This window comes from Recurvomyces mirabilis (assembly GCF_035927965.1).
Source record: "Recurvomyces mirabilis strain CCFEE 5264 chromosome Unknown scaffold_18, whole genome shotgun sequence".
Taxonomy (NCBI): domain Eukaryota; kingdom Fungi; phylum Ascomycota; class Dothideomycetes; order Mycosphaerellales; family Teratosphaeriaceae; genus Recurvomyces; species Recurvomyces mirabilis.
The window spans coordinates 112,623-136,768 of NW_027041952.1; the positions used below are offsets into that span (position 1 = coordinate 112,623).

At 52.7% G+C, this 24,146-nt stretch overlaps 11 protein-coding genes across 11 annotated transcripts; 6 read left to right on the forward strand and 5 right to left on the reverse strand.

Moving 5' to 3' along the window:
* Positions 1-21: 21 nt before the first annotated feature.
* LTS14_006822 (uncharacterized protein) lies at positions 22-3,295 on the reverse strand (the record flags this gene model as incomplete). Its single annotated transcript, XM_064839515.1, has 3 exons — positions 22-2,963; positions 3,016-3,166; positions 3,221-3,295. 3 exons carry the CDS (start codon positions 3,293-3,295, stop codon positions 22-24), a joined length of 3,168 nt encoding a protein of 1,055 aa, XP_064692758.1.
* Positions 3,296-3,669: 374 nt separating this feature from the next.
* Positions 3,670-5,395, forward strand: DLD1_2 (D-lactate ferricytochrome c oxidoreductase; the record flags this gene model as incomplete). The annotated part of the gene is made up of 2 exons (XM_064839516.1): positions 3,670-4,437; positions 4,496-5,395. The coding sequence occupies 2 exons, from the start codon at positions 3,670-3,672 to the stop codon at positions 5,393-5,395; spliced, it is 1,668 nt and encodes a 555-aa protein (XP_064692759.1).
* A 57-nt stretch (positions 5,396-5,452) lies between these two features.
* Positions 5,453-6,467, reverse strand: ADE1 (Bifunctional purine biosynthetic protein ade1; the record flags this gene model as incomplete). Its single annotated transcript, XM_064839517.1, has 3 exons — positions 5,453-5,590; positions 5,642-5,818; positions 5,871-6,467. 3 exons carry the CDS (start codon positions 6,465-6,467, stop codon positions 5,453-5,455), a joined length of 912 nt encoding a protein of 303 aa, XP_064692760.1.
* A 552-nt stretch (positions 6,468-7,019) lies between these two features.
* Positions 7,020-7,943, forward strand: LTS14_006825 (uncharacterized protein; the record flags this gene model as incomplete). Its single annotated transcript, XM_064839518.1, has 1 exon — positions 7,020-7,943. One exon carries the CDS (start codon positions 7,020-7,022, stop codon positions 7,941-7,943), a length of 924 nt encoding a protein of 307 aa, XP_064692761.1.
* Positions 7,944-8,212: 269 nt separating this feature from the next.
* LTS14_006826 (uncharacterized protein) lies at positions 8,213-9,073 on the forward strand (the record flags this gene model as incomplete). The annotated part of the gene is made up of 1 exon (XM_064839519.1): positions 8,213-9,073. The coding sequence occupies one exon, from the start codon at positions 8,213-8,215 to the stop codon at positions 9,071-9,073; it is 861 nt and encodes a 286-aa protein (XP_064692762.1).
* Positions 9,074-9,457: 384 nt separating this feature from the next.
* Positions 9,458-10,861, reverse strand: LTS14_006827 (uncharacterized protein; the record flags this gene model as incomplete). Its single annotated transcript, XM_064839520.1, has 2 exons — positions 9,458-10,189; positions 10,247-10,861. 2 exons carry the CDS (start codon positions 10,859-10,861, stop codon positions 9,458-9,460), a joined length of 1,347 nt encoding a protein of 448 aa, XP_064692763.1.
* A 2,096-nt stretch (positions 10,862-12,957) lies between these two features.
* LTS14_006828 (uncharacterized protein) lies at positions 12,958-17,575 on the reverse strand (the record flags this gene model as incomplete). Its single annotated transcript, XM_064839521.1, has 2 exons — positions 12,958-17,243; positions 17,524-17,575. The coding sequence occupies 2 exons, from the start codon at positions 17,573-17,575 to the stop codon at positions 12,958-12,960; spliced, it is 4,338 nt and encodes a 1,445-aa protein (XP_064692764.1).
* A 296-nt stretch (positions 17,576-17,871) lies between these two features.
* Positions 17,872-18,462, reverse strand: LTS14_006829 (uncharacterized protein; the record flags this gene model as incomplete). Its single annotated transcript, XM_064839522.1, has 4 exons — positions 17,872-17,919; positions 17,982-18,141; positions 18,218-18,242; positions 18,306-18,462. The coding sequence occupies 4 exons, from the start codon at positions 18,460-18,462 to the stop codon at positions 17,872-17,874; spliced, it is 390 nt and encodes a 129-aa protein (XP_064692765.1).
* A 314-nt stretch (positions 18,463-18,776) lies between these two features.
* Positions 18,777-20,270, forward strand: LTS14_006830 (uncharacterized protein; the record flags this gene model as incomplete). Its single annotated transcript, XM_064839523.1, has 1 exon — positions 18,777-20,270. The coding sequence occupies one exon, from the start codon at positions 18,777-18,779 to the stop codon at positions 20,268-20,270; it is 1,494 nt and encodes a 497-aa protein (XP_064692766.1).
* A 1,676-nt stretch (positions 20,271-21,946) lies between these two features.
* On the forward strand, positions 21,947-23,080 carry LTS14_006831 (uncharacterized protein; the record flags this gene model as incomplete). The annotated part of the gene is made up of 3 exons (XM_064839524.1): positions 21,947-22,378; positions 22,434-22,933; positions 22,987-23,080. 3 exons carry the CDS (start codon positions 21,947-21,949, stop codon positions 23,078-23,080), a joined length of 1,026 nt encoding a protein of 341 aa, XP_064692767.1.
* A 73-nt stretch (positions 23,081-23,153) lies between these two features.
* Positions 23,154-24,023, forward strand: LTS14_006832 (uncharacterized protein; the record flags this gene model as incomplete). Its single annotated transcript, XM_064839525.1, has 2 exons — positions 23,154-23,467; positions 23,519-24,023. The coding sequence occupies 2 exons, from the start codon at positions 23,154-23,156 to the stop codon at positions 24,021-24,023; spliced, it is 819 nt and encodes a 272-aa protein (XP_064692768.1).
* Between the last annotated feature and the right edge of the window lie 123 nt (positions 24,024-24,146).

The window sequence follows — 24,146 nt, forward strand, 5'->3', positions numbered from 1 at the left end:
TAACCAAAGGGAGTGTATACATCAATCATCCATCATCGAATCTCCGAACCCCTGTATGTCCAGCTGCCTGCCACCCTTGCTCGGTGTGCGACAGTCTCCGCCCATCTCTTTGCGCGGTGAAACATTCACATGCAGCCCCCCAAGCGGTTTTCGTTTAGTCGAGTCCTGTACCGCTGAGCCAGTCTTTCTACTAGCCACTCGACTCATACCAACTGTTTTACTCGTCCGTGCAGTTGTGGACGGCACAGAAGCCTTAATGCTGCGTCTCGGCCTCGCGCGCTTCGGCGTTGGTCCAGCATTATGAGCAGAAGTGGAGGAGTCGCCTGTGGATGCGAAGGACGTGTGCATTGTTGCATGGCCATCGTTGAAGATCTGGCTGTTTGCATCATCCATCGCTCCGTCAAAGGACTGTGAGAAAGGCAGTATGCTATGATCTTGTTGCGTGACTCGCATATCCGTCTTCGTCGGACTCCGCGTCCGATATGGCATGCTCATTTGCGTCTGACTTTGCGTCTGGGACTGCGTATCTGGTGGTAGTAGGTGAGTTCGAGCTCCGCCGCCGCCGCCTCCACCAAGAGTGGCAAGAAGTTGGACTCTCAGAGCATTGGCTTCGGCAATCTGGGCATCCTTTTGCCTGCAGTTCTTCTCTAGCTTCTTGATCTGCTGTAGACCCTCAGTAACCCGCTCCTCCAGCCCAGCGACCTCACCTCCATGTTGCGAAGCCATGCGGTCCAAGGCGTGATTGTGCGATGCATTAGCCGCTTTACTGTTCTGGCGGACGACTTCCCGCATAGCTTCCACCTCGCGCTCGTGGCTGCCTTTGGCTTGCTCGAGATCCTGGTTTGTGGCATGTAGGTCGGACTCTAGGTGTATACGATGCGCCTCCGCTTCAATACGTGCGACCTCGGAAGTCCGGAGTTCCTCATCCTTTTCGTGGAGATCCGATTGCATGGCTTCTGTCCGAGCTCGAGCTTCGTCTCTGGCTGCTGATGCGGCTGCGTTGCAGACTCTCAGCTGTTCAAGTTCAAGGCTCTGCGCCGTCAGACGCCTAGTGAACTCTGCAGATCGCTCTTGCATCTCCTCACGATTCTCCTGCATCTTTGCGCTCACAGCCGCGCGCTCGAGCTCCGCGGATTCCTTCGTGGCCATGATCGTGGCAAGCTGCTCTTTGAAATCGTCCTGATTATCTTTGAGTTGTCGCTGTAAGCTGGAGACTTTTCCAAGAAGCTCTTCATTTTCGTCTTGGGCAGCTTCCAGTGTTCCTCGGCACTCATTATTCTCGGCCTCGAGGCCATCTTGATGTAGCTTACGATCGAGATGCTGGGCTTCGAGATCATCGTATGCTTGTTGCAATGCGTCGGATTCCTCTTGCAGCGCTAAGCGAGCACTCATCTCCTCAGCCAATGGTTGTTCTACGTGCTCGCACCGTGCCTCTAGATCACTGCAAGCACGACCAAACAGCTCCGTCAAGCCCTGAATGGCCTTCCGGGCGTTCGACGTACTGTAGTCTTTCAATGCTTGCCGCCAGTCTTGGTGGCCGTCCTGTTGTAAGTCATCGTTCTGAGCAAGTTCCACGGGCGATGTAGGGTCTGAAGCTGTATATCGAGCGTGATGACACGGTATGCTTCCTTCTGCTGAGAGCGCATGGATCAGGATTAGTGATTCCATGGTGGAGCCAATGTGGTACTCGTCTTTCGAGACGTGGATAGACAAATTCAGAAGCAAGCTGACGTAGTCTCTAGACGCTTCATTGTGGGCGATGTCTAGCGATCTTTTGCAAGCTCTCGCGGAATGCTCAGATGGTCGCGCTGAGGCCTTACTGCTGAGATTGGCTAGCAGCTCCTCCACTTTTGGTCCAGTCAAGCCATCGAGAAATATATCGGATGATACATCTTCAACGACGCTACCCTCTCGATACGATTGAGACAGCGCACGCACGACAGTCTGGCAAGTCCGAAAGGTGGTGTGTAGAGCAGTCTGGTCTGCTCCCACCAGGACATCCAATATCCGCCGGCATAATTCCTGAATGGTCTCACGATCAAGCAGCGGGAGAAAGCAAGCAAGGCCATCCTCAAGGTCCAGACGACTCAATTGATTCAGCAATGTTAGATTCGTACAAGTCTGTCTGATGTCTTCGACCAGAGAAGACTGAAGCATGACTGGCTTACAGAGTCGACAGACAAAGGCGGTAGCCACAAGCTCTAGTGTACTATCCTGACAGGCCAGTACTTTCTGCTGCAGCTTCTGGGCCACCGTGGGATTCGAAGCACACCAAGCATCTCTAATATCCGAAGGAACAGCAGCCATGATATGGTTGCTGAGAGACAGTGTGGTCATACGGTCATCATAAGAGACATCATGTGCTTGACAAGCCCATATCGCTTGAAGCACGACCAGCTGCACAGTCTTTGGCGCCTTATTCGTGCTGCAAAAGAAGTTTTGCATATTCTCGGGTGACCAGCAAGGCGTATTAGTTTGTGTACTAGCGAGCAGATCCTGAGTCTCATAAAAGCTCGCACTTGCTGTACGTCGCTCACTGTATCCTTCGACGATATTCTGCATGATAGCTAGGCAGTGGAGGGTTCGAAGTTGATCGCCAGCTTCGGGAGCTGAACGAACATGGTTGCTTCGTAGTACGTCTCCCAGCTGCTCCTCGAATTCTGATAGCGTTGCGCTCGACAACAGACCCACGAGTAGCGTCGATACGCCACGTAGTAGCGCACAAACTGGTCTGAGTGCAGATGCAGAGGGATGCTGGGTAGCATACTGAATCAGGCGCAGAAATAGTATTTGTGCTGATGCCGGTAGTGGATGATCATCAGGTAGTGGATGCGATAGTAGAGCCACAGCGGGCTGGCTGTACTTGCCATTTAGTCCACCTTCGCTGGTCGCTCGATTGAGTAGATCCGGCAGCAGTCTGGGCTCGCATCGAAGTAGGGCATCTCGAAAAGCAACGTTGGATGCTATGTACTTGTCAGTAAGGTCTTGAGCTTTCAAGGGTCGGAAGTATTGTACAAAGCGATGTGATGATTTCCAGCACATACGGCCAAGTCTTCAGCCCTTCTAGAAGACATTCCGCCAGATGATCGAGTTGGCAGATCCTGTTTTGGAGCGATTTATCAATAGCATGTCTTGTATAGCCATCGTACAAGACATCTCGTAAAGACTAGATACTGTTAGTTGTGCTTTTGCGGTTTGAGATGCGGTGGCTCATACATACCTTCAGCTGAGTAGGATAAGGACTATGTATGATGCGCTCAAGCTCATCGTCCAAGCGCATCCGCTGGTCAGTCATCTCGTGCTCGACTTCGATTGCTGGCTTGGCTCTCTTGGACTCGAAGGCTGGAAACTCGTGTTCAGAGATGCAAGCTCTTTACGCGCCGGCGCGTTCATGGTAGCTATGGCAACAGCGACTCACACGAGGCCACACCTACGTGCAGCGTACTCCAAGGCATCGAAATACGATTGACACGATTACAATGATTCATTGCATTCAGTATGCATGACCTGCTTTGTAGGCAGGAGGTGAGAAAGGTTGTGACCATGTGAAGTCGGCAGAGACAGGCGCTGATGCCGAGTCCCGGAGGATCGACAGCTACCATTAGAGTTGCTATGTGCTTTAATGGTCATATGAGGATCAATTATCTTTCCACATCAGAGGAATATAGTATGGACCGGCGACATATACTGGCCGGTGTCTTTCGGGCGGTCCAAAGCTCAAGGCAACGTCTGCCAAGACAGCCCAGACGATGGCAAACAACAAACAGACCAAATACTGCTCCAGCCTCGGGCTTATGGACAACGGCACGCACTCTGCTATTGAGGACCGCAGGAGTCGTCGTTATTCTATCTGCGACTGGAGCCCTGACAAGAGCATTTGGTACCAGCAATCCTCAAAAGAAAGGCCTGCCCGACCCAAGCTATGCCTCGAAAGCGGAATTGGAGAAGGCCATCGGCGAACTGCGGATGCTTCTCGACGACGAAGCAGCAATATCAACAGACGACGAAGACCTCCACCGTCACGGCTACAGCGAGTGGTCCAGCATAAACATCGCCACTCTACCGGTGGCTGTAGCATATCCCAAGTCAACAGAAGAAGTCAGCCACGTAGCCAGAGTATGCAGCAAGTATCGTATCCCCATCATTCCGTACTCCGGGGGCACGTCGCTGGAAGCAAACTTTTCTGCACCGTTTGGAGGTGTGAGTGTAGACTTCTGTTTCATGGACAAGATACTGCAACTCCGCGAAGACGATATGGATGTAACAGTTCAGCCCAGCGTAGGCTGGATGAGTCTGAACGAGCATATCCAGGACTCTGGACTGTTCTTTCCTGTAGATCCTGGCCCGAGTGCGATGATTGGTGGGATGGTGGGAACCAGCTGTAGCGGAACGAATGCGGTGAGATATGGTACTATGAAAGACTGGGTGATCAATCTTGTAAGTTGGAGCCAAATGATCTTCGATCTGATAGCGACGACCGGCTGATGTGTCGCAGACGGTAGTCCTAGCAGACGGCACAGTAATCAAGACCAAACGTCGACCTCGAAAGAGTGCGGCGGGATACAACTTGACCTCGCTCTTTGTAGGCTCAGAGGGCACCCTCGGTCTTGTGACGGAGGTGACTCTCAAGCTTGCTGTAATACCTCAAGAGACATCAGTAGCAGTGGTCACTTTCCCAACATTCCGCTCAGCGGCGGCTACAGCCATGTCAGTCGTTCGCTCCGGCATACCAATAGCTGCAATGGAAATCATGGATGACGTGCAAATGCGTGTCGTCAACGATGCCGGCGCTACTGGTAAGAAGTGGAGAGAAGTGCCAACACTATTCTTCAAGTTCTCCGGTACCCCTCAAGCGGTCAAAGAGCATATTCAGCAAGTCAAACAGCTGGCCAAGAAACAAGACAGTGGCGAATTCGAGTTTGCAAACGGAGCAACAGAGCAGAAGAAGCTATGGAGTGCTCGGAAGGAGGCGTTATGGTCCATGATGGCATTACGCCGAGAAGGCGACGAAGTATGGAGTACAGATGTTGCTGTACCACTTTCGCGACTCGCCGACCTGGCCGAGATATCGAAGAAGGAACTAGATGAGCTCGGTATGTTTGCCAGCGCGCTTGGACACGTTGGTGACGGCAACTTTCATGCTTCCATCATGTACAAGTCTGCCGACCCTGAAGAGAGAGCGAAGGTCGAAGGATGCGTGAAGCGAATGGTCGATAGGGCGCTGGAGATGGAAGGCACGTGTACGGGTGAGCATGGCGTTGGGCTCGGCAAGAAGAAGTCGCTCGTGAAGGAATTGGGCGAAGACACTATTGATGTTATGAGGAAGCTGAAACGCAGCCTTGATCCTCTGTGGATTATGAATCCAGGAAAGATATTTGATCTTTCAGATAGCTGATCAGGTCTGAGCTACCTCGACGTTCCAGAAGGACTCTTTCCTCATGCTAAGCGCAGCTCAAGTCCATTTCTTCCCAGTGAGCTTCTCGTAAGCCTCCGCATATTTGCTCGATGTCGCCTGGACGATGTTCTCCGGCATTGATACACCTTCCTTCCCCTTGTTGCCAGTAGAGGTGAGCCAGTCACGTAAGAATTGCTACGCTATGTCAGTCGAGAATCTATCGCTACCACACGATCGCGGACTTGCCTTGTCATAACTTGACTGTGACTTGCCGACCTGGTACTGATCCGCTGGCCAGAAGCGGGAGCTATCAGGGGTCAGAACCTCATCCACGAGCACCAGTCCCTTTGTGTCTGGATCGAAGCCGAACTCGAACTTTGTGTCAGCAATAAGGATGCCGCGTTCAGCAGCGTAGTCTCGTGCCTGTCAAAAAAGTCAGTACAGACGATCCCGCACCAGTTAATACTCTACATACCATCTCGTATAGCTGAAGTGACACCTCCTCGACCTTCCTCGCCACGTCTGCACCAATGATCTCACCAGCCCTCTCCTTGCTGATATTCTCATCGTGCTGCCCAGCTTCGGCCTTAGTCGACGGAGTCCAGATCGCAGTCTCCAGCTTCTGACTCTCTTTTAGGCCACTGGGCATGGTCATGCCGTTGACTGTACCAGACTTCTTGTACTCTGACCACGCGGAGCCGGTGATGTAGCCGCGGACGATAGACTCGATGGGCAGGATAGGATAGCGTCGAACCTGCATGGTCTGGTCTGCCAGTTTGTCCTTCAGATCGTCCGGCACTGTACTCGGGAGGGAGGTTGAGATGAGGTGGATCTTGAGATTCGGTATTCGCGATCGGATGAGGTCGAACCAGTGGGCAGAAAGCTGTGTGAGGAGAGCACCTTTGCCTGGAATACCATTGTTGAGAATGACATCGTAGGCGGAGATGCGGTCGGTGGCGACGAAGAGGAGCGTGCTTTGGTCGACCTCATAAATCTCGCGAACTTTGCCGGAAGCGATATGCTTCATGCCAGAAGTCGAGAGGTCGAGAGTGGTGATAGCCTCAGAAGACATGGCCGCCGAGCTTACGGATCTTTCCCAAACGATTTGTGACGGTCGCTAGACTATGCAGACGTTGTGAGTAAGGAACGAGATGTCCTGCAGAAAATGTTTACGATGCTTCGATCCAAAAGTTTGAGCAGTATTGCGAAGGACTCTTTGTTATACTGATGAAAGTGATCTGGATACTGTACGCTCACACTCGCCGCACAAATGTCACAGAACCCGAGCTTGCCGCACTGACAGTATATTTGATCCGATTGTTATTGGTCAGTGTGTTTGGTATGTAAGTGAATGGTCTTGACCTTGGAGGAAGGTGCGACATGCAGACTGGACCCTTGAAAGCTCAAAGTCGGCAACACAATCCTTCGCAAATGACGGCAATGTGAGCTCATTCATCCACCAAAAATGTTATCGCAAGATGCACTGCACACGATGACATATGCCAAACATCGTCATGAAGGGCCACTTATAGGTAGTATAAGGTGTAGCAATCTCCTCCTCCTCAAACCCTGTCACAATTCATCTCTCTCACCCTAAACCCAAAACCACACACGACAAGCAATCATGCCCGACGAACCCGTTTCTGCCTACAAGTGGAAGGTCGAGCAACCTCAAGATCAGAGTGGAGGTCCAGGTCTCGATGCGAAGCTGGACCCAATCGCCAACTGGACACAGCTTGAGTTCTGGGAGGATGGCAAGCCTTTCCTCAAGGAGTACGAAGGTCGCGGCTTATTGAAGGACAAGAAAGTGCTCATCACGGGCGGCGACTCTGGTATCGGCCGTGCCGTAGGTGTTCTTATGGCGCGGGAGGGTGCAGACATCGGCTTCACATATCTACCTGAAGAAGAGGAGGATGCCAAGAAGACCGTGAAGATGATCGAGGATGCTGGCCGGGAAGCCCACGCCATGACATGCAATCTTCTCGAGGCCAACGCCGCCAAGTCTGCTGTCGACGAGTTTGTAAAGGAGTTTGGGCAGATCAATGTGCTGGTTAACAACGCTGCAAGACAAGAGTCTTGCGAGGATATTGCAGATTCGGACCTTGAGGTCACGCAGAAGACCTTCCAGCTCAACATCATCTCCATGTTCGCAGTGACGAAGTACGCAATCAAGCACATGAAGCGCGGTGACTGCATCGTCAACTCTGCTTCCGTAGCGGGATACATGGGCAACCCAATCCTACTGGATTACAGCTCGACAAAAGGCGCCATCGTGACGTTCACCCGTGCTCTAGCTCAGCAGCAAGGACCGAAAGGCATCCGTGTCAACGCCGTCGCTCCTGGTATCATCTGGACGCCGCTTCAGCCAGCTACGAAAGGCAATCCTCCGGAAGCCATGAAGGGCTTAGGGGTCAATATGCAGCCTCTTCCTCGACCTGGCCAACCTGTGGAGGTTGCCACAGCATACGTGTACCTCGCATCCCCGCTGGCTTCCTTCGCCACAGGCGAGTGCATTCACATCAATGGCGGTATCGAAACGCAAGGTTGAGTGATGGCAAAGGACTGTGACGAAATTATGGCGAGAGATATGTTCCATCAGTACACGACAGCATAGCGTAGAGTGGTATAGGTTGTCCTGATTCTCGTCAGCCGAGATATACATATCTCACTCTGCTTGTAGTCGTGTAACAGAATCCGAGCGCCTGTAAGTCGTACCCAAATTCGTTCGCCAAAGTGGCAGGGACCCACGTTCCTGCCCAATCGAGCCCCGCAAAGTCCACCTACGTACAATTATTTGTGCAGCTCACGAACCCAACGATGTCTACCCGCAACCGAACACCAGCAGCACTCAAGCCTTACCTCCGCCTACCCTCCGAAACCTCTCTCATACTCCTGACCAGCACACTAAGCTGTACAGTGAATTGGCTCACACCACGATTCATCATCGCCGCGATCAATGGCAGCGGCCATGGCGACCACACAGACACACAAAGCGTGCCGGGAGCAAGAGAAGAAGGCAGTACCGTGATACTCACAAGTTGGATGCGCAATCAAGCGTACTGGAAGACTGAGCTGAGACGAATAACGGCCGGCATGGATATGGACAAAGTGATAGCAACTGGGAAGCTAGCATTCGTAGATTGCTTCACAAACCTCACACAACTAGCACCAGAAAAAGCCCTTAGTGAGCAGGAGTCACGAATCACACAAGCCATCGCCAAAGCCAACGGAGCTGGCAGAAGAATAGTCCTAGTCCTAGAAAATCCAGATATCCTCATCGCCTTAGCCCTCACCACAACCTACGACCTGAGTGACTTCCTCCTCAGACTGCGGAATCAAGTGCACTCGACGGTCCTAGTCTGTAACGCAGACCTCCCGCTCGTAGCAGCAGCGACAACGAGCCAAGAAGGCATGCAGAACACACCCATCGAAGCAGAGACCGCGGCGTTTCTGGTCCAACAGGCGCATGCGGCGCAATATGTGCTAGGCGTTCGAGAACTAGAGACGGGCGCGGCCAAGGACGTGAGTGGTGTGTTGAGGGTGACGAGAGGTGGTGCGGCGTACTCATGGGATGATGAAGAAGATGACGTGGAGGAGGTGAAGGAGCTGGAAGCCTTATATCTCATTCAACGAGATGGCAACGCCAAGGTGTTCGAGCGCGGGACGAGCATGATCTAGATTCTGCAGTGAGGTGATCATTTGATTACAGATGCTTTGACATACTGTTGCAAGCATGTGCATTCAGCAGCAAGACAAGCTCTACGAGTACAAGTGCACGTTATGTACAAATGTCCTCCCGCCTTCAGTGAACCCATGACTGAAATGGGTATGCGCGAACCATAGCCAGTGAACCTCATGTCGTGAAGATGATGCAGAAAGATTGGGCAGGAGCACACCGCCACCACCAGAAGATGCATTTTCCGTTCCATTAGACGCCAGTGCACCGTTGTGTCCATGCCCACCCATGGTCCTTTCCGTGACCATGCCCTCACCACCGCTGATGGTGTGCCCCTTGCCTTCTATCTTGCCATCCCTGTGTACTTCCATCCGGGTATCTATATCTTACATCTTCCCGTCTTGGTGTTTCCTCGGTGTTCTGGCAACGTACGGCGGCAGCGCCGAGATGTCGTCTTCCTCGCTGTCTTCAGCCATGATCTGTTCGAGACCGACCGTGACTTCTGTCTTGGTTCGGCCGGCGGATCCTTTTCCACTCAGGATGGGATCGATACTCCCGTTAGGACTCGGTGGACGAGCCTCCCAACTTGAGTTCTGGGTCCTTGCGCCTGGCATGCTTATGCTGCCTTGGTGCGCATGTTGGTATGTGTCCATCATCTGTCCACCTTCGACAGTGACGGTCCTCGTGTGCGTGATCCCTTTGCTGCCCAGCTCCGTGGCTTCCCAGTTGTCACTACCACTCGGTCCTGTCCTTCGACCTGACGATGAGTGGCCCGGCATAGTATCCTTCAACAATCGTTTTCTCGTCAGCGTGTACAGCAAGCTGTCCACCCAGCCGCAGCTGGTGATGAGAGAGCCAGCCAGACATGCAAATACATTGCTGTATGCTTGACCGTGATGAGCCATGCTCCACATACGACCAGCCGACAATGGTAGTGTCAGCAAGACGTACACGCATGGGTATAGTGTCATGAGCTTCGTTATCCTGTTCACGGCTTCGATGGTAGCAGTATTCCTAGTAGTGTTATCGCCGAGGGGGCCAGCAAACAGTTGACGAGTTTTGCGACGTAGCTGGTAAAACGTGACCAGATATATCAGGATCGTTCCGAACTCAATGACCTACGCACACAAGTCAGTGGTCTGTCACAGCCCGGGCATTGTGCCGTTACAACTCACGAAGATCCAGATGTAGTGAAAAGCCAGGCGGTCGGCCTCATACGCTGATGATACCCAGCACCAGGCTCCTGCCTTGACAAAGTACTTGTCTCCGTGCATGCCCACACCTACGGCAGTGAGGAAGTACGCAAAAGTCCACAAACCAACGATGCCGCTAGCAAACATTTTGTTGCTTATACGCCTGCCATAAACAGCAGTATAGAATGTATGGACTGCAACTGCCAGCACAAAAAGTCCACTACCCACATCGCCGGAATGAATGAGCCAGCCTTGTGCGAAGCAAGCGGAGGATGGTGCCATGATCTCATCGACCCGATACCAGTGGAAACTTATGAGAAAGCCAGAGCTTTGTTGTAGGTCGGCCAGGAGCAGGTTGAGCACCAGAACGACATATTGGTTGTAGCCGAGGAAGGTGCGGTAGTGCAGTCTCCATGTTGCAAACCGCCAGGCAATGAAGCAGATCAGAGTCAGAGTGGAGACGACAGACAGCAGAGCGAACAGACCGACTGGTATGAGACCGTTCCGTAGATCATTAGGAAGAGGATGTAGGCTGTAAGGTGCCGGGAAGTATTTCCTGCCGTCTATCTCGATTTCTGGCGTATATGGTTCAATCATCGTGGAGGCGGTCTTTGCGCCCGGAGGCTCGTGAAGGTGTGGTAGTACCTTAGACGGTGAGTTGACCTGACACCATCACCCGCGGTGGAAAGCTACAGTCGAATTAGAGTCCGTTGTCAGGTCGTTGGAGCCAATGGCCAGATTAATGGTCCAGTCGAGTGATGTGTCATGAATGAACGTGGAGGTCGTGAGAAGTGTCAAGATCTCAGGAAGAGCCAAGGATCCGGCGTGAAGTGAGGTCGAAGGACGGATGTAGTGGAGGGGCTGGTTGGTCGACTCTGACGGGGTAGAATGCAGGCGCGATCACATTGGAACCTTTGCCACGCGAGCGATGTGTCGAAGAAGCAGGCGCGACAGACACCGAGGAGAATAGTTACAGTATCTCCGTAGCCGAAAGTGCCTACGGAGAGCCAGCCCACTCCGGCGACCATCATGCTGTCCATTTATCGTACGGCTCCGTACCGAGAATGCGCAGGTTGGTGGAGGCTACTTGGATTATTGACATCGGTTCAAGCACTTCCCCCATTGGCCGGCGTGCACTCTATTTTGCCTAGCAAGATGCCGGCGTAGCCCGTCCTACTCTATAATCATACGCGTAAGGCAAGAAGTATCAAGGGTTCTGCGAGTCGTGGCTTCCTTGCTGCACGTCTGGCTGGTATACCAGATGGGGTGCCTTGGCCGAGAGCGGCAAATTTGATGCACCATTCTCTCCGCCATCCTGTTCTTCACACGCCCAAAGAGCGTATGCCTGCCTTCATTTCGTACCTGATTGCTCAGCTTGGCGAGGAGTGCAATGAAAGCCTTGACTGGGAAGTAAGACCTAGCCATGCACCCCATAGTGTGACCATTCATTGCCGGGACGCACGGCTCACAAGCCGGTAAAGCATGACCGCCGAATCCAACTATTTCGCGATGGCCTGGTGTCGCTAAAGTCGGTGAAAAGAGGGTCAAACTTCACTAATATCACCACCATGATCGGTCCGAGTAGGCCGTGTGCCGGACAACCACACATTGCTCTGATGATCGGGATTCGCGTTTGACATGCCCCTGCGAGGGTCATGAAACGCCAGAATAGCTGCGACGCCAGTACTGGTCAAGGAACGATCTACAAAAGGGCATGCAGCCTGACCAGACGATCGACTCTGAGACAATTTCTCCGTAGACGCTAATAGCAGACCATTCTGGTTTTATCCTCCCAGAAAAATACCAAATCGTGGTTGGCACAAAATGCGACTCAGAGGCACGAAATGTCCTCGACCATTCGACTCTGTAGGACAAGGCCCACGACAGGAGGTATCCCCTCGCTTCACATCAACTACTGGTGTTGGTCGTGCCACAGCCACCGAAATCTTAACAAGCCCGCTTCTGCAAAGCACAAAAGCCAAGCCGTACTTTACGCGGCGGGAGCGAGCGCAACTCAAAAGACGTCAGATCGAGCGCGCGAGCTGAAAAACGAGGCAACCAGGATCTTGTTAAAGTGCCAGGGTTTCCAGATTCTAACTCTTCAGAAAATTCCCGAGCTCAGCCTAAGCGAGCGGTGCCCCTGGTCCGAAGCTCGCCAGGTCTACGGCTTCCTCAGGGTTGCAGGAGACAACCTGGAGTAGCTCGACAGGGCGTCCGAACGGCAAATGTGGTTTATCCGACGTTTCTGTGGCAGCCGAATGAAGCCATTACGGTTCTGCTGGATTAGTGGTTGGCAGTGTCCTGTCTTCTATATGTCACATCGTATTCCTACACCTTGGCGATCTGGAAAGCTTGATCCGATCGACAAACGAGCATCTATTTTCAAGGAGCAGGACGATCACAGCAAGATCTGGTATAGCATGGAAACAGCCACGGTTTCTGAAGGTATTCGAGGGATAAATAACCATGCACGGCATACCGCCGATTGTCTATCAAGCAGAAACATGAGCATGTGTAGATCAATGATGTTGGGAGTCTGGATCGACAGAGCACTGGACTATTTTGCGTCCAACATAAACGCAGCAGCTCGGCAGCCTACGCGGCAGTCAGTATGATAGCCGTGCTGCCGTTGAGATACTGCCGCTGTCAGATCGCGCCTCATGGGATATGCCGATCTACAGCTCTGCCAGAAATTACATCCCGATAAGCTTGCTCAAGGCATCGAGGTCAGATATCCTCTGTTCATCGCCCAAGGTGACCACTTCACCATTCTCCCACTCATCTTCGTCTTCTCCGTCCTTGCTCTCGCTTGTACTGTGTGAGACAGGCGCTTCTTCCATACTCGTCTGCTCACCAACGCGCTGAGATGCCACCGTAGCTGCTAACGGAGGTACATTTTCTTCGAGAAGCCTTAAGTCTCGGACTCTTGACTCAGATGTCCCTGCATGATCATTGGTCGGATTCACGTGCACTGCCTCTCCTTGTACAATCGCTGTCGACGTCAGAGGATCTATCGTTCCTGCGGTATCAAGATTCAGGCTGTCGGGCACGGTGGCCGCAGCCGTTCTCGACACAATCGGGACATCGGTGCCAGAGTTCTGGCGGCCCTGATGGACTTCAAGCATGTCACCTTCATGGACCACACTATCTCCGAGCCTGACTTCCGGCAGTGGTTCAAGCATTGCTTCGATGGCTGGATCATTCGCCACAGTCTTCTTTTGCGCTGCTCTCGGCGGCAGACTGACGAGAGGGTGCGCGATAGAGCCAGAGCCCGGTGCTTTACCCTGTGCGATGTAGCCCAGCTCTTTTGCAAAGATCCATGGGAAGGACATGAAAGGCATGTTGGCGAAGGTAGCTTGCACGGTATGCACTTGTTGCCCATCGCGCATCTGTGACTTTGTCGCATTGGCAATGGCTGTGGCTGTCTGCTCAGCTGTGACGGTGTACATGGCAGCGATGAAGGGCGCCAGTTTCGTCCATTCGCGGTCTGTCTTCGTCGTGCCTGCTTTCTCGTAGCAAACTTCCTGATGGACTTGCTTCAGTGTTGTCACCGTCTCGCCAAGCTTCTCGGCGAACTTGTAGTCGTTCTCTTCATTGGTGTGATTGAGCACAAACGTTGTCCAGACCTCAAACTCACTCGTTATGGTATACTGAGTCATGATGCGACGAACAGCTTCATCGTACTGTGCCTTTGCATCCCGGGCCTCCTCGAGCATGCACTCCTCTAGCTGATAAGCGTTGAGGACCCGGGAGTCGAAAGGCGCAGTCCAGTCTGGCACAAAGGGTACACGTTGCACCTCATCGAACAGACGCCCAAGCACTTTACTGGAATGATACGACGGCTTGCCGACCTTCTCTGCCCAGTGAGGCCATCGCTTCACCATTAAGCGCTTTGGGAACTCAGCCGCCACGCCAGTCTTTGCATAGTCCACGGCTTTGGAATGCAGCTGTGCAAGCTCCAAGCACTTCTCATCCTTGACGCCTTCTGGACAGTCTTGACTGTCAGCCCAGTACTTGTGTGCTGTAGCAATCCGGCCGAGGTTGTGATGGCGCATGTGAGTGACGAAGAAAGATGTGATGTGCTCTACAGTGACTGCTTTGTCGCAGACGATAGGCGCGGGAGCCTGATAGTCCATCGCTGGGTGGTTCCACTCGCGTGGCAAGAGATCTGGATCCCACATTACTAGGTAATCATCGCCGTCGAGATCTCCACCCGAGCACATGTTGGCCAGCCCACGATCTCCCGTTTGCGGCAAGACGACACAGTCTTTCAGATGATTGAGAGCTGGAACGTCGACGGCTCGGACGACTCGCACGTCCCCTGGGTGCAGCGATGGGTTACGAGCCAACGAGCAGACTCCCTCGATGACCTTGTAGCTACCTCTCTTGTCGGGATCTGGGATCTGCAAGAATATATCCGGCAACGATTCGATATCGATCGGCTTGCCAGGACCATTCTTCTCCAGCTCGGCATCGAAGTGCCCCTTCAGTGTCCGCGTCTCATCGGTGCAGCCAAAGACAAAAGCGCCCTGATCTACGAAGATTCTGGCCTTCTCCTTCAAGAACTTGATCATCCACGATCGCCACAGCTTGAGGCAGGACACCATGAAAGGCTCTTGAGTGCCCATGAACCCATCGTAAATCATCTCAGCAAGAATAAGAGTCGTGCGATTGAAGTCGACATTCCTGCAAAGCTGCTCGACTGCTTTAGTCTCGCTTTTCTGGACTTCTGCAATGTCAGAGATGGCAACCCGCATCTTGCGAATGAAGATGTCAGGCTCAACACCCAAAGCGTTGAGTACCAGGATGATCTGGACATTGAGATACGCAGCCGTGAACTGCGACCAGCGACAGATCTCCAGACCGAAGTATTTCGCTGGGAACTTTTCCTGACTTGGCCGAATCACGATGTCACGGCCCTTGACGCTTGGATCGACAGCCAGAACACCCTTACAGCCACCGATGCGAAATTGAAACACAGAAGGATGGTGTGTATTAGAGTTCGGCAAGCCCAGCTCCTGCGCCATCATCTGTGCGAGGAATACCGAGAGCTTGCCCACACCATCTGTAAAGCAAGTGCCATCTCTGCCGTACACATCTTCGATCTTCTGAATCGCAACGCCAACAGACATGCCTCTTGTCGTTGAGAAGCACTGCCCAAGGCGAGAAGCATATTTGGCCACGTTTCTGTCTCTATCCCGCAGCTTCTCGAAGTTGCCCATCTTTGCGCGGATGCTGTCTGCTGTGATATCGCCGCTGGCAGCAAAGAAATACGCACCATTCTCGCGAAACTGAGAATTGCCGAAGGCAAGGAACTCGTAATGCCTATCACCAAGTTTGATGCCGTTGGTCATAGTTCGCTGGATGCGATGAAAGACTTCGTTCTCGGTCGGATCATCGGCGTTCATGATCTTACCCCTGTAGCGCTCATTTGTGAACTTGACACGGAGGAAGTGATCCTGAATCTCACGATTGTCCCGAATGACTCTGTTCGATGTCTCCATGACAGGCGTGGCGAAGTAGATCGTCGTAGGCGTTATCACTGCCGAAGGTATCATGGCACAGTAGCTTGGTATCTTCTTCTTCTCCATGCTGACCTCACCCAACATGCGGAATATGTGCATAGGCTCGAAGATGCGAACGTCCTTGTCGGCTACCTTCTGAAGTAGCTTCTCTGCCTTGATGGGATTGACTGCCGAGAGCTGTGCCACGAACTGCTCTGTGATATTGCATTCCTTGATCACGCCTTGGCTCAAGCACACTTCAAGCTGATATCGTACGGCGAACTCGAGCTCGTTCGTTGGCTGCAGCATGGCATGAAGGGCTGACAGCGAGCTATTTGTGCTTTGCACCCACGACCACATATCTTTCGCCCGTGTCGCAACAGTGGTGAAAGTGTCTCCGCTTGAATCCTTGATCACCTTCACATTGTTGTCGTGCACGATCTTTCCGAAACCAGAAAATGCCTGAGTTGCTGTGACTGACGTAGCCAGCGATATGGAGTAAGTCAGCCATCTGCCGACGTCTAATAAAGGGTCCTTGGAACGCAGTTGTGTCGTAGCTTGGCTCGATTGTGCATGTCGATCGATCCCGCATTGTCGAAACCAGGCCTGGAACTCGTTCCATCGAGTGACTGTCGGATCATGAGTGGCCCTGATATCCGATGTCTGACGATGAAGTAGCGGCGGCATAGCCAGATCAATGAGCAACGTAGCTCCTTTGCCTGGATCGGTGAAGACACTGATATCCTTGATCTGTGATAGTTCCATCTCGATCTTATACTTTGATGCAACTGAAGTACCAGCACCGAGCCCATTGCTCACACTGGATCCGATGGAGAAGTGAAGTTCTAGCTTCTTGCGCTCGGCATTTGTAATGAGCTGAATTGGTGAGCTCGCTGGTGAAGCTGACGAGAAGAGCATTGCGAGACATCTCTCAGACTGCATGATACCAGCGTCGAATCCTTGACACTGCAGCGTAAGCTGCTCCACGGGTGGCTGTGGCCCTGTGGTCTGAATTCCGGATCGTGGACCACTGCCGTTAGAATCTACCCGAAAGTCCAGTCTGATGAATTCGCCGTTGCGACCCTGCTTGACGTTGATACCCTTCGTGATCCAGTCTGTGGGATGTGGAGGAGGGCGGAAGACGACATAGCCATTTAGTCCTGATGATCTGGTGAATAGCTCGATCAGGCAGATATTGCCATACGAGCTGAGCAGATTATACAAATCCCATGTGGTCGAGCCCTCGGGCAGCTTGATGATCGAAACCTTGACGGAGCTTCGCTGGGAGAAGTCAAGGGGTGGAGATCGTAAACGTGCTGGTGGTCGTGGTGGGCGGGCTGCATTTTGCGTGGCCGTACGTCTTGGTGGTGATGGCTGAGCCGCAGCGGTCTCGGTTTGAAATTGGTGCATTGGACTGTCCGTCCGTGCGAGGCTGCGATTGTGTTGTAGTGGATGTGGTGTTTGTGTGAGGACATCTTGAAACCTCCTGCCGAGCGACATGTTACTGTTGATTGTCGGTGCGTCGTTCCAGGTATGGCGTGGAGTGAGCTTGTTATCAGAAGGTGCAAATTACGTTGCATTCGTGATCGCCGAGGTGATTGTGCTGCGGAGTTAGTAGAGTGAGTGATGAGCAGATGTAGGTGCAAACGCTGGACCATCAGTGGAGTAGCCTCGACCGCACGATATAGGCAATCGCGTCAGTCACGTGGTCAGAGGAAGGCACGCGTGAAGTCAGTACGCGCATCATGAACTCACCGTATCTCATGATCTGAAGGATGTGACGGAACTGCCGTTCAATTGAGGCCATGCTTCGGGCTCATATTTGTGGTTTGCAGTAGAAGCTGCAGTCAGCCGGGACCAGTGTTTGTCCCTTCGCTCTCGAACGTCTGAAGCCCGAAAGGAGCTGATTGAGCACATCACTGACGTCCGTTCCAGAATGCCAACTACCTTCAAATGCAACAACTTGATCTGTGTTGCATATTGGAGTAAAGCGGTCAGTGGGTTACCTTGACATTTACTGTACATAATTGGTTTGTCTTGCTACAATGATACGTGAAAATGTATGGCTTAATGCAGCACCAGTCTACCATCTCGGAGCATTCTTTACTCGTCCTTCTTGTGGTAGTTGACCTTGGGATTCCAGAAAAGAGTCTGTAGCGCCACGTTAGCTGGTTCCTACATCTAAGCTCGACCAACATTGATTATATGCATACCTTGTCCCCGTCACCCCAAAAGTAGTTCTTCGTCCGGATGTTCTGGTAAGCATACTCTGGCTTCTCCTCCATCGGTGGCTCGTGCGACTTGTGCTCCCAATGCTCGTTCCATAGGCGCCACGCGTTGACACCGGCGATACAGAGGCAGGGAATGACGACGCTGTATAGCTGTGTTAGAATCGCTGGCGTGGAGGGGATTGGAGGGGATTGGACGAGGTTGTAGGAGCTGGACTGACTAGATGGAGAGTTTGCGCCAGAGGTCTACAATGTAACTGTCAGTCTCCCTCCAGTGTAAAGCGCGTTAATTGGAGGCTCTGTGCTCACCAGAAGACTCAGCAGCGTGCTGCTTCACTGCTGCTCGCTCGCGGTTGAAGGCGTTGTCCTCTGCCGCTTGGGCCGAAGCGAACCTCCGCTGGACGCGAACGTGCTGTCGGATAGCTGGCGAAGCAGCCGTACGCTGGAATGCTCGTAGACCGATCATGATGTGTTGTTCTGTTGGCGAAAAGGGGGATCTTATCGTAGTTCTCCTATACAATCGAGAGCAATGGCTCGTCGATGTTGCTCGGAGCTTGGGCGGGACATGCCGCTTACAGCTTAGGGCTCGGCAATGAAGCCGAGATATCTGCATCACTCTAAATCACTTCTGTGGCGGCTTGCATGTGGGAGTCATTTATATTAACTGAGTAATTTGATACTATCTTCGGCACTGGAGCTATGGGATACTGCGCAAGAGTATGAAGATCGCCCATATGATAACTAGGTTCCGTAGCCCACAATAGTGGCAAAGCAGCAATCATGGCCTTGGATCAGCAACGAAACTGGGACATATCGATGGCGCAGAATCTACACAAGATCATGCGATTAGATGATACAGCAGCAACTACGCAGCAAAAAGATGGCATTTTGAATAGTGAGAAGAGAAATGCGGAGGCTGGATCACGAACATGGAACACCGAGCCTATCTACCTACCGGATGAAATCATCCTTCAGATCGTGGAATACATCGCCAACTTCCGACCATACTCTCAGCGCACTCTGGCATCATGCTGTCTCCTCTCTCACCAGTGGTACTCTGCTGCCGTACCACTTCTATATGAGCGACCAGTACTCTACGGCAACAACTTCGAGCCATTCCTTCGAGCGATGTGCCCTAGCATAAACCTACATATTCGGAAAAGTGTTCGAGCAGAACTGGTCAAGAGTCTGAACATGGCGAATTTGGTGCACCAAGGAAGTAGGAGTCTAACGGCCAGGTTGTTGGGTAGGACGAAAGGCGGGTTGGAGGAATTTGTGGCCCCGCAGGCAAGCTTTGCGATCAACTGCTTGCCTGCTTTGAGCAAATGTGTACGGCTGCGAGTGCTGGATCTAAGTCTTGTCAGCGAGAGTCCGCCTTTGCCCGAGCTTTTCAAGACGGTGTCACATCTGAACGAGCTGCGGTCATTTCGGCTGCCGCGGTCTGCTGGCTTCGGAGCCCATCATGCAACTACTGATCTTCCTTGGCCACCGAACCTGGAGGACTTGACGCTGAGCGGAGGGATTGATGGGCACTTCTTGGTCGGGGTGGTGGCATTTCCACAGACGCTACGAAGTATCACCATCGAGCATTGCCCACAGGTCAAAGGCTTTGCTCTGGTGCATTTGCTCAGAACAGCTATACGCCCATTGAGAAGGCTTGAGAGCCTCAAGATACGACATATGCCACGTCTCAGTACTCGAGCTCTTGACAACGTTCTATTCCTGCTACCACAACTGAAGAAGCTGAGTGTCAGTGTCGACTACATCACGCCCGCTGTCTTCGACGAAGACCATTTCAGTATGCTCGCGAAAGAGCCTTACATCGTCCCGTCCCAGACTGCGCACTGGTCGGAAGCTCACCAATCTTTCCCTCTCGACCTCGCCACGGACGACCATGACCACGAACAAACATCACTACCACCACAACAACAGCACAGCCTCCGTACCCTCGAACTAACATCCTCCGGCAACCCCGGCGTTGAAGACAAAATCACACCCATAGATGTCATGATCGCCATCGAAGAAGGCACCTTACCAAACTTACGACAAGTCAGGGTAACGAAGTCGCTCCACTGGCATAATAGCGCAACTGCGCAGGATGCGGAGGCTTTGGCAGATGTGCTGCAGGAAAGGAATAAGAGGGAATGGTTTGAGGTGCGAGGTTTGACGATTCCTGAGGGAGAGAGCGAGGATGGTAGTGGTGTGAGGGCAATTATGGAGGGGGAGGAGAGGCCTTGGGAGAGGAGTGCTGGGGTTTGGATGTTTGATGGCTGAGCACTTCGCGTGAGGGCATATCCTGGTCAGCAAAGTTTGGGCCAGCTCGACTCATTGCCACCTCTCGGCTACATTATCCAGCCAAGGTACCACGATGCCTCTCCGAAGACCTTTCCAACGAGCACACCATCATCCCTAGTCCTTCGAGAAGAGTGGCCCACTTGCAGGGCTGCAAGGACAGTATGCTACCTCTGCACGTCGCTACCGTTCCGGTATAAACATGGACGCTGTCCAGCTCATGACCAGTGCCCCAGGCGATCTCGACATGATGCTGCTCCTGTAGACATGCTCTCCAGAGTTGTACGGCACCCCTTGCTTGATGGATGGGCTGGAGTGGCATTAGGATTCCACACCATGCGGAGAGTATGTGCGCAATGTGTAGACCATGTAGAACGAATATCATGACTTATGAGTATAGCATCTCAGTCCTAACTCATGTCATTGGGATTCCCTACAGTGTCTCTATGATAGCATAGACAAGTTCATGATACACGTGCTCGAGACAAACGCTGATCGTCTGCTTCCCATCTCAAGACAAACGTTGATCGTCTGCTTCCCATCTCAACCATGATCGTAGCAGGAATATCCTGATATTTAGATAGCATCACAATCCTTCCACGGTCAACAGCTGGTGCTAATGTAGGCCACATTTATTTGGAGCGACGCAAACCACAGCTTTTCTCTGCGTGCCTTGAAATTGCTATCGCTGGTTTTTTCGCAAATCCTAAGGAGCCCTTGCTCCTGACTTTCCTCAATTGCTAGCAATGGAGTTATCTCACAGGGCTTGACATGTACAGACATGCTTTGGCAGGAATTGTGATGGCAACGGCTTCTGGTTCTCCAAGTAGTACAATGCTGTCAAGCTTTTCGCTGCGAGTCATCTCGTACTATACGTGCAGCACAATCGATATCTCATCTTCGAGCTACGAGTGGACCACATTGAGAATCAGGAGATGTGGACATTTCGACTGTTTGTCTGGCATTTCTGACTTATATATGTACAGCTCACCAACCTCAGACACTCATCAGCGCGGTAGCATTAAGTTAGCGTATCCTTAGGGGCATCTAGAGGTTGAGGATACAATAAGTTGCTGCTTCGCTGCTCCTCAAGCGTGATCGGCATTGTCGTTGATGTTGCTCTTTGCTCGCTCACCTGAAGCGATCCTCTTGTGAACTACACTGTCGCCTCCAGTCGTCTCGAGCTCTTGCCAGCCCCATTGCGGTCGCTCCTTCCTCGTCTGCTCTCTGCTCGTCTGCTCCTTCTCATCCCCAGGTTGATCGACAAACTCCTCTCCTGTCGCTGATCTTCACCTCTTGTCCTTGCTCATCATTCTCACACCGAACACGAATCATCACTTGGGTCCGTTCATTCTCAATCTCGTTATCCAGCGACCCCTGAAACTTCACTCTATCGTTCCTGCCTTCTTCAGAACAGTCAATAGCGGGAGTCATCCGGCTTGGCCCACCAGGCGACAACAAAATTCGCCCCTTATTCCGTTGAGCTTCCAACAACAAACAACAACATCTTTTCGCGTCCGACTGTCCTCTTCCACCACACCCGGCTGCGTTCGTTGACAGTCTTGAGCCACTCATCCGCTCGCTCGTCTATCGAGAAGCTTGTCACTCACTACAGTCTTACGACCATCCACGTCAAGCATCTCCACACGCCCGTAAACATGTCTTGGGGCACTGACGAAATCGCCGCGCCAGCCACCGACACTTGGGGTTCGGCCGCCGTTGCTGACGACACACCCACCGACAACGCTGAAGGTACTGCTGAAGGCGAGGCACCCACTACTCCCGCCCCTGCCGTGGGCGAACTCAGCAAGGAGAAGTATGTCAGCAAGGCTCGTGATGCTGGCTGGAACGAGGCCACTGCCATTGACTTCAGCAAGTACCAGAACGGCGGTGCTGAGGACAATGATTGGCATGGCGCTGCTGCTTCGTACGAGTGGAAGGATGAGTACGGTGACGTCGGCCCTGAGGTGCTTCAGCTGGAGATGATCCTCTTCGGCGGCGAGTTCCAAATGAAGAGGGGTGAGCGCATGGAGCCTCTTGAGCTCAAGGTCAACATCGAGGGTCCGGTGCTCATCAAGCCCATCAAGAGCGTAAGCTTTCTTCTCCTTACACTTATCGGCTTCTTCGCTGACTTATTATTTCCAGTTCGACGAGGCAGGTCTTCATCCAATCATCCAAAGCAACGTCGAGAAGTGTGGCTACGACAAGCCCACCCCAATCCAGGCGTACGCAATCCCTGCAGTACTCCAGGCCATGGATGTCGTCGGCGTCGCACAGACTGGTTCCGGCAAGACGGCTGCCTACCTCATCCCTGTCCTTTCACGCCTCATGGGCAAGGCCAAGAAGCTCGCCGCTCCGAAGCCCAACACGGCCGACCCTTCCTACAACCCCCAATTCCACAAGGTCAAGGCTGAGCCGTTGGTTGTCGTTGTGGTTCCTACGCGTGAGCTGGCCATTCAGATCTTCGATGAGGCTCGTCGTCTTTGCTATCGTTCCATGCTCCGTCCGTGTGTCGCCTATGGCGGTCTTCCTATGAAGATCTGCGTTGAGGAGTTGGGCAAGGGCTGCGACATTCTTATCGCCTCCCCTGGCCGCCTGTGCGACTTGATGGACAAGCCGCATGTGTTGACCATGAGTCGAGTGAAGTGAGTGTACCCCATCGCCTCAAAGACTGCCCTTGCTAACGTATTGCTACCAGGTATACCATCATCGACGAGGCCGACGAGATGCTGGACGCTGATTGGGAGTCCGAGTTGAGCAAGATCATGGCGGGCGGTGGCAAGTATATCTAGCCTCATACCCTTCGATATAGCTCTGACCAGTGCTCTACCAGACTCCAACGAGGATGCGGATCACATCTACATGATGTTCTCTGCCACCTTTCCTAAGCGCGCGCGCGATCTGGCCCGCAACTACATGGCCGTTGATCACTACCGTATTCGCGTCGGTCGTGCTGGTTCGGCCCACAAGAACATCAAGCAGATTGTCGTTTACACGGATCAGAACATGAAGAAGCAAGCCGTTTACGACTTGCTCTACGCCATGGAGCCTGGTCGTACGCTCATCTTCTGCAACTCCAAGCCGACCGTCGACATTATTGACGACTTTTTGTTCAACCGTGGCCTCCCAGTCACATCGATCCATGGAGATCGTCACCAGAAGGAGCGTGAGGATGCTATGTGAGTCAAATGCCAATCCTCTGTGCTTGTATCACTACTGACTTCTCTTAGCCGCGCGTTCCGTACTGGGTTGTGTCCCATCATGATCGCGACCGGCGTCTCCTCCCGCGGTCTCGACATCGCGAACATCAAGCACGTAATCAACTACGACTTGCCTAGCGCCCAGTATGGAGGTATCCAGGAGTACATCCACCGCATCGGTCGCACTGGCCGCATTGGCCATCAGGGTCTTGCGACGTCCTTCTACAACGATCGTAACGAGGAGCTCGGCCAAGATCTTGTCAACGTCTTGGTTGAGTGTGAGCAAGAAGTGCCGGAGTTCCTCTCTCACCTTGCCCCTGAGGACGGTGTTCTCAATTTTGACGATGATTCTGGCGATGAGGCGGAGGGCGAGGGTGCTGGTGAGACTGGCGATGCTATCAACGAGAGTGGTGATGGTGAGGAAGGCTTTGCTGTGACTGCGGGTGGTGCTTGGGGTGCTGCTGCAGGCGAGAATAATGCTGGTGGCTTCACTGCTGATGGCGATGGTGGTGTTGAGGCACCTGCTGGCTGGTAAGCGATGCGAGAAATCCTACCTTGAAGTCAATCCAAGGAGCGATATGAACTACGAGAGGGGAGAAGGAGAAGGAGGGTGCAGTGTTTCGAGGGATGTCACGATATGCGATGCGAATGCTTTGCT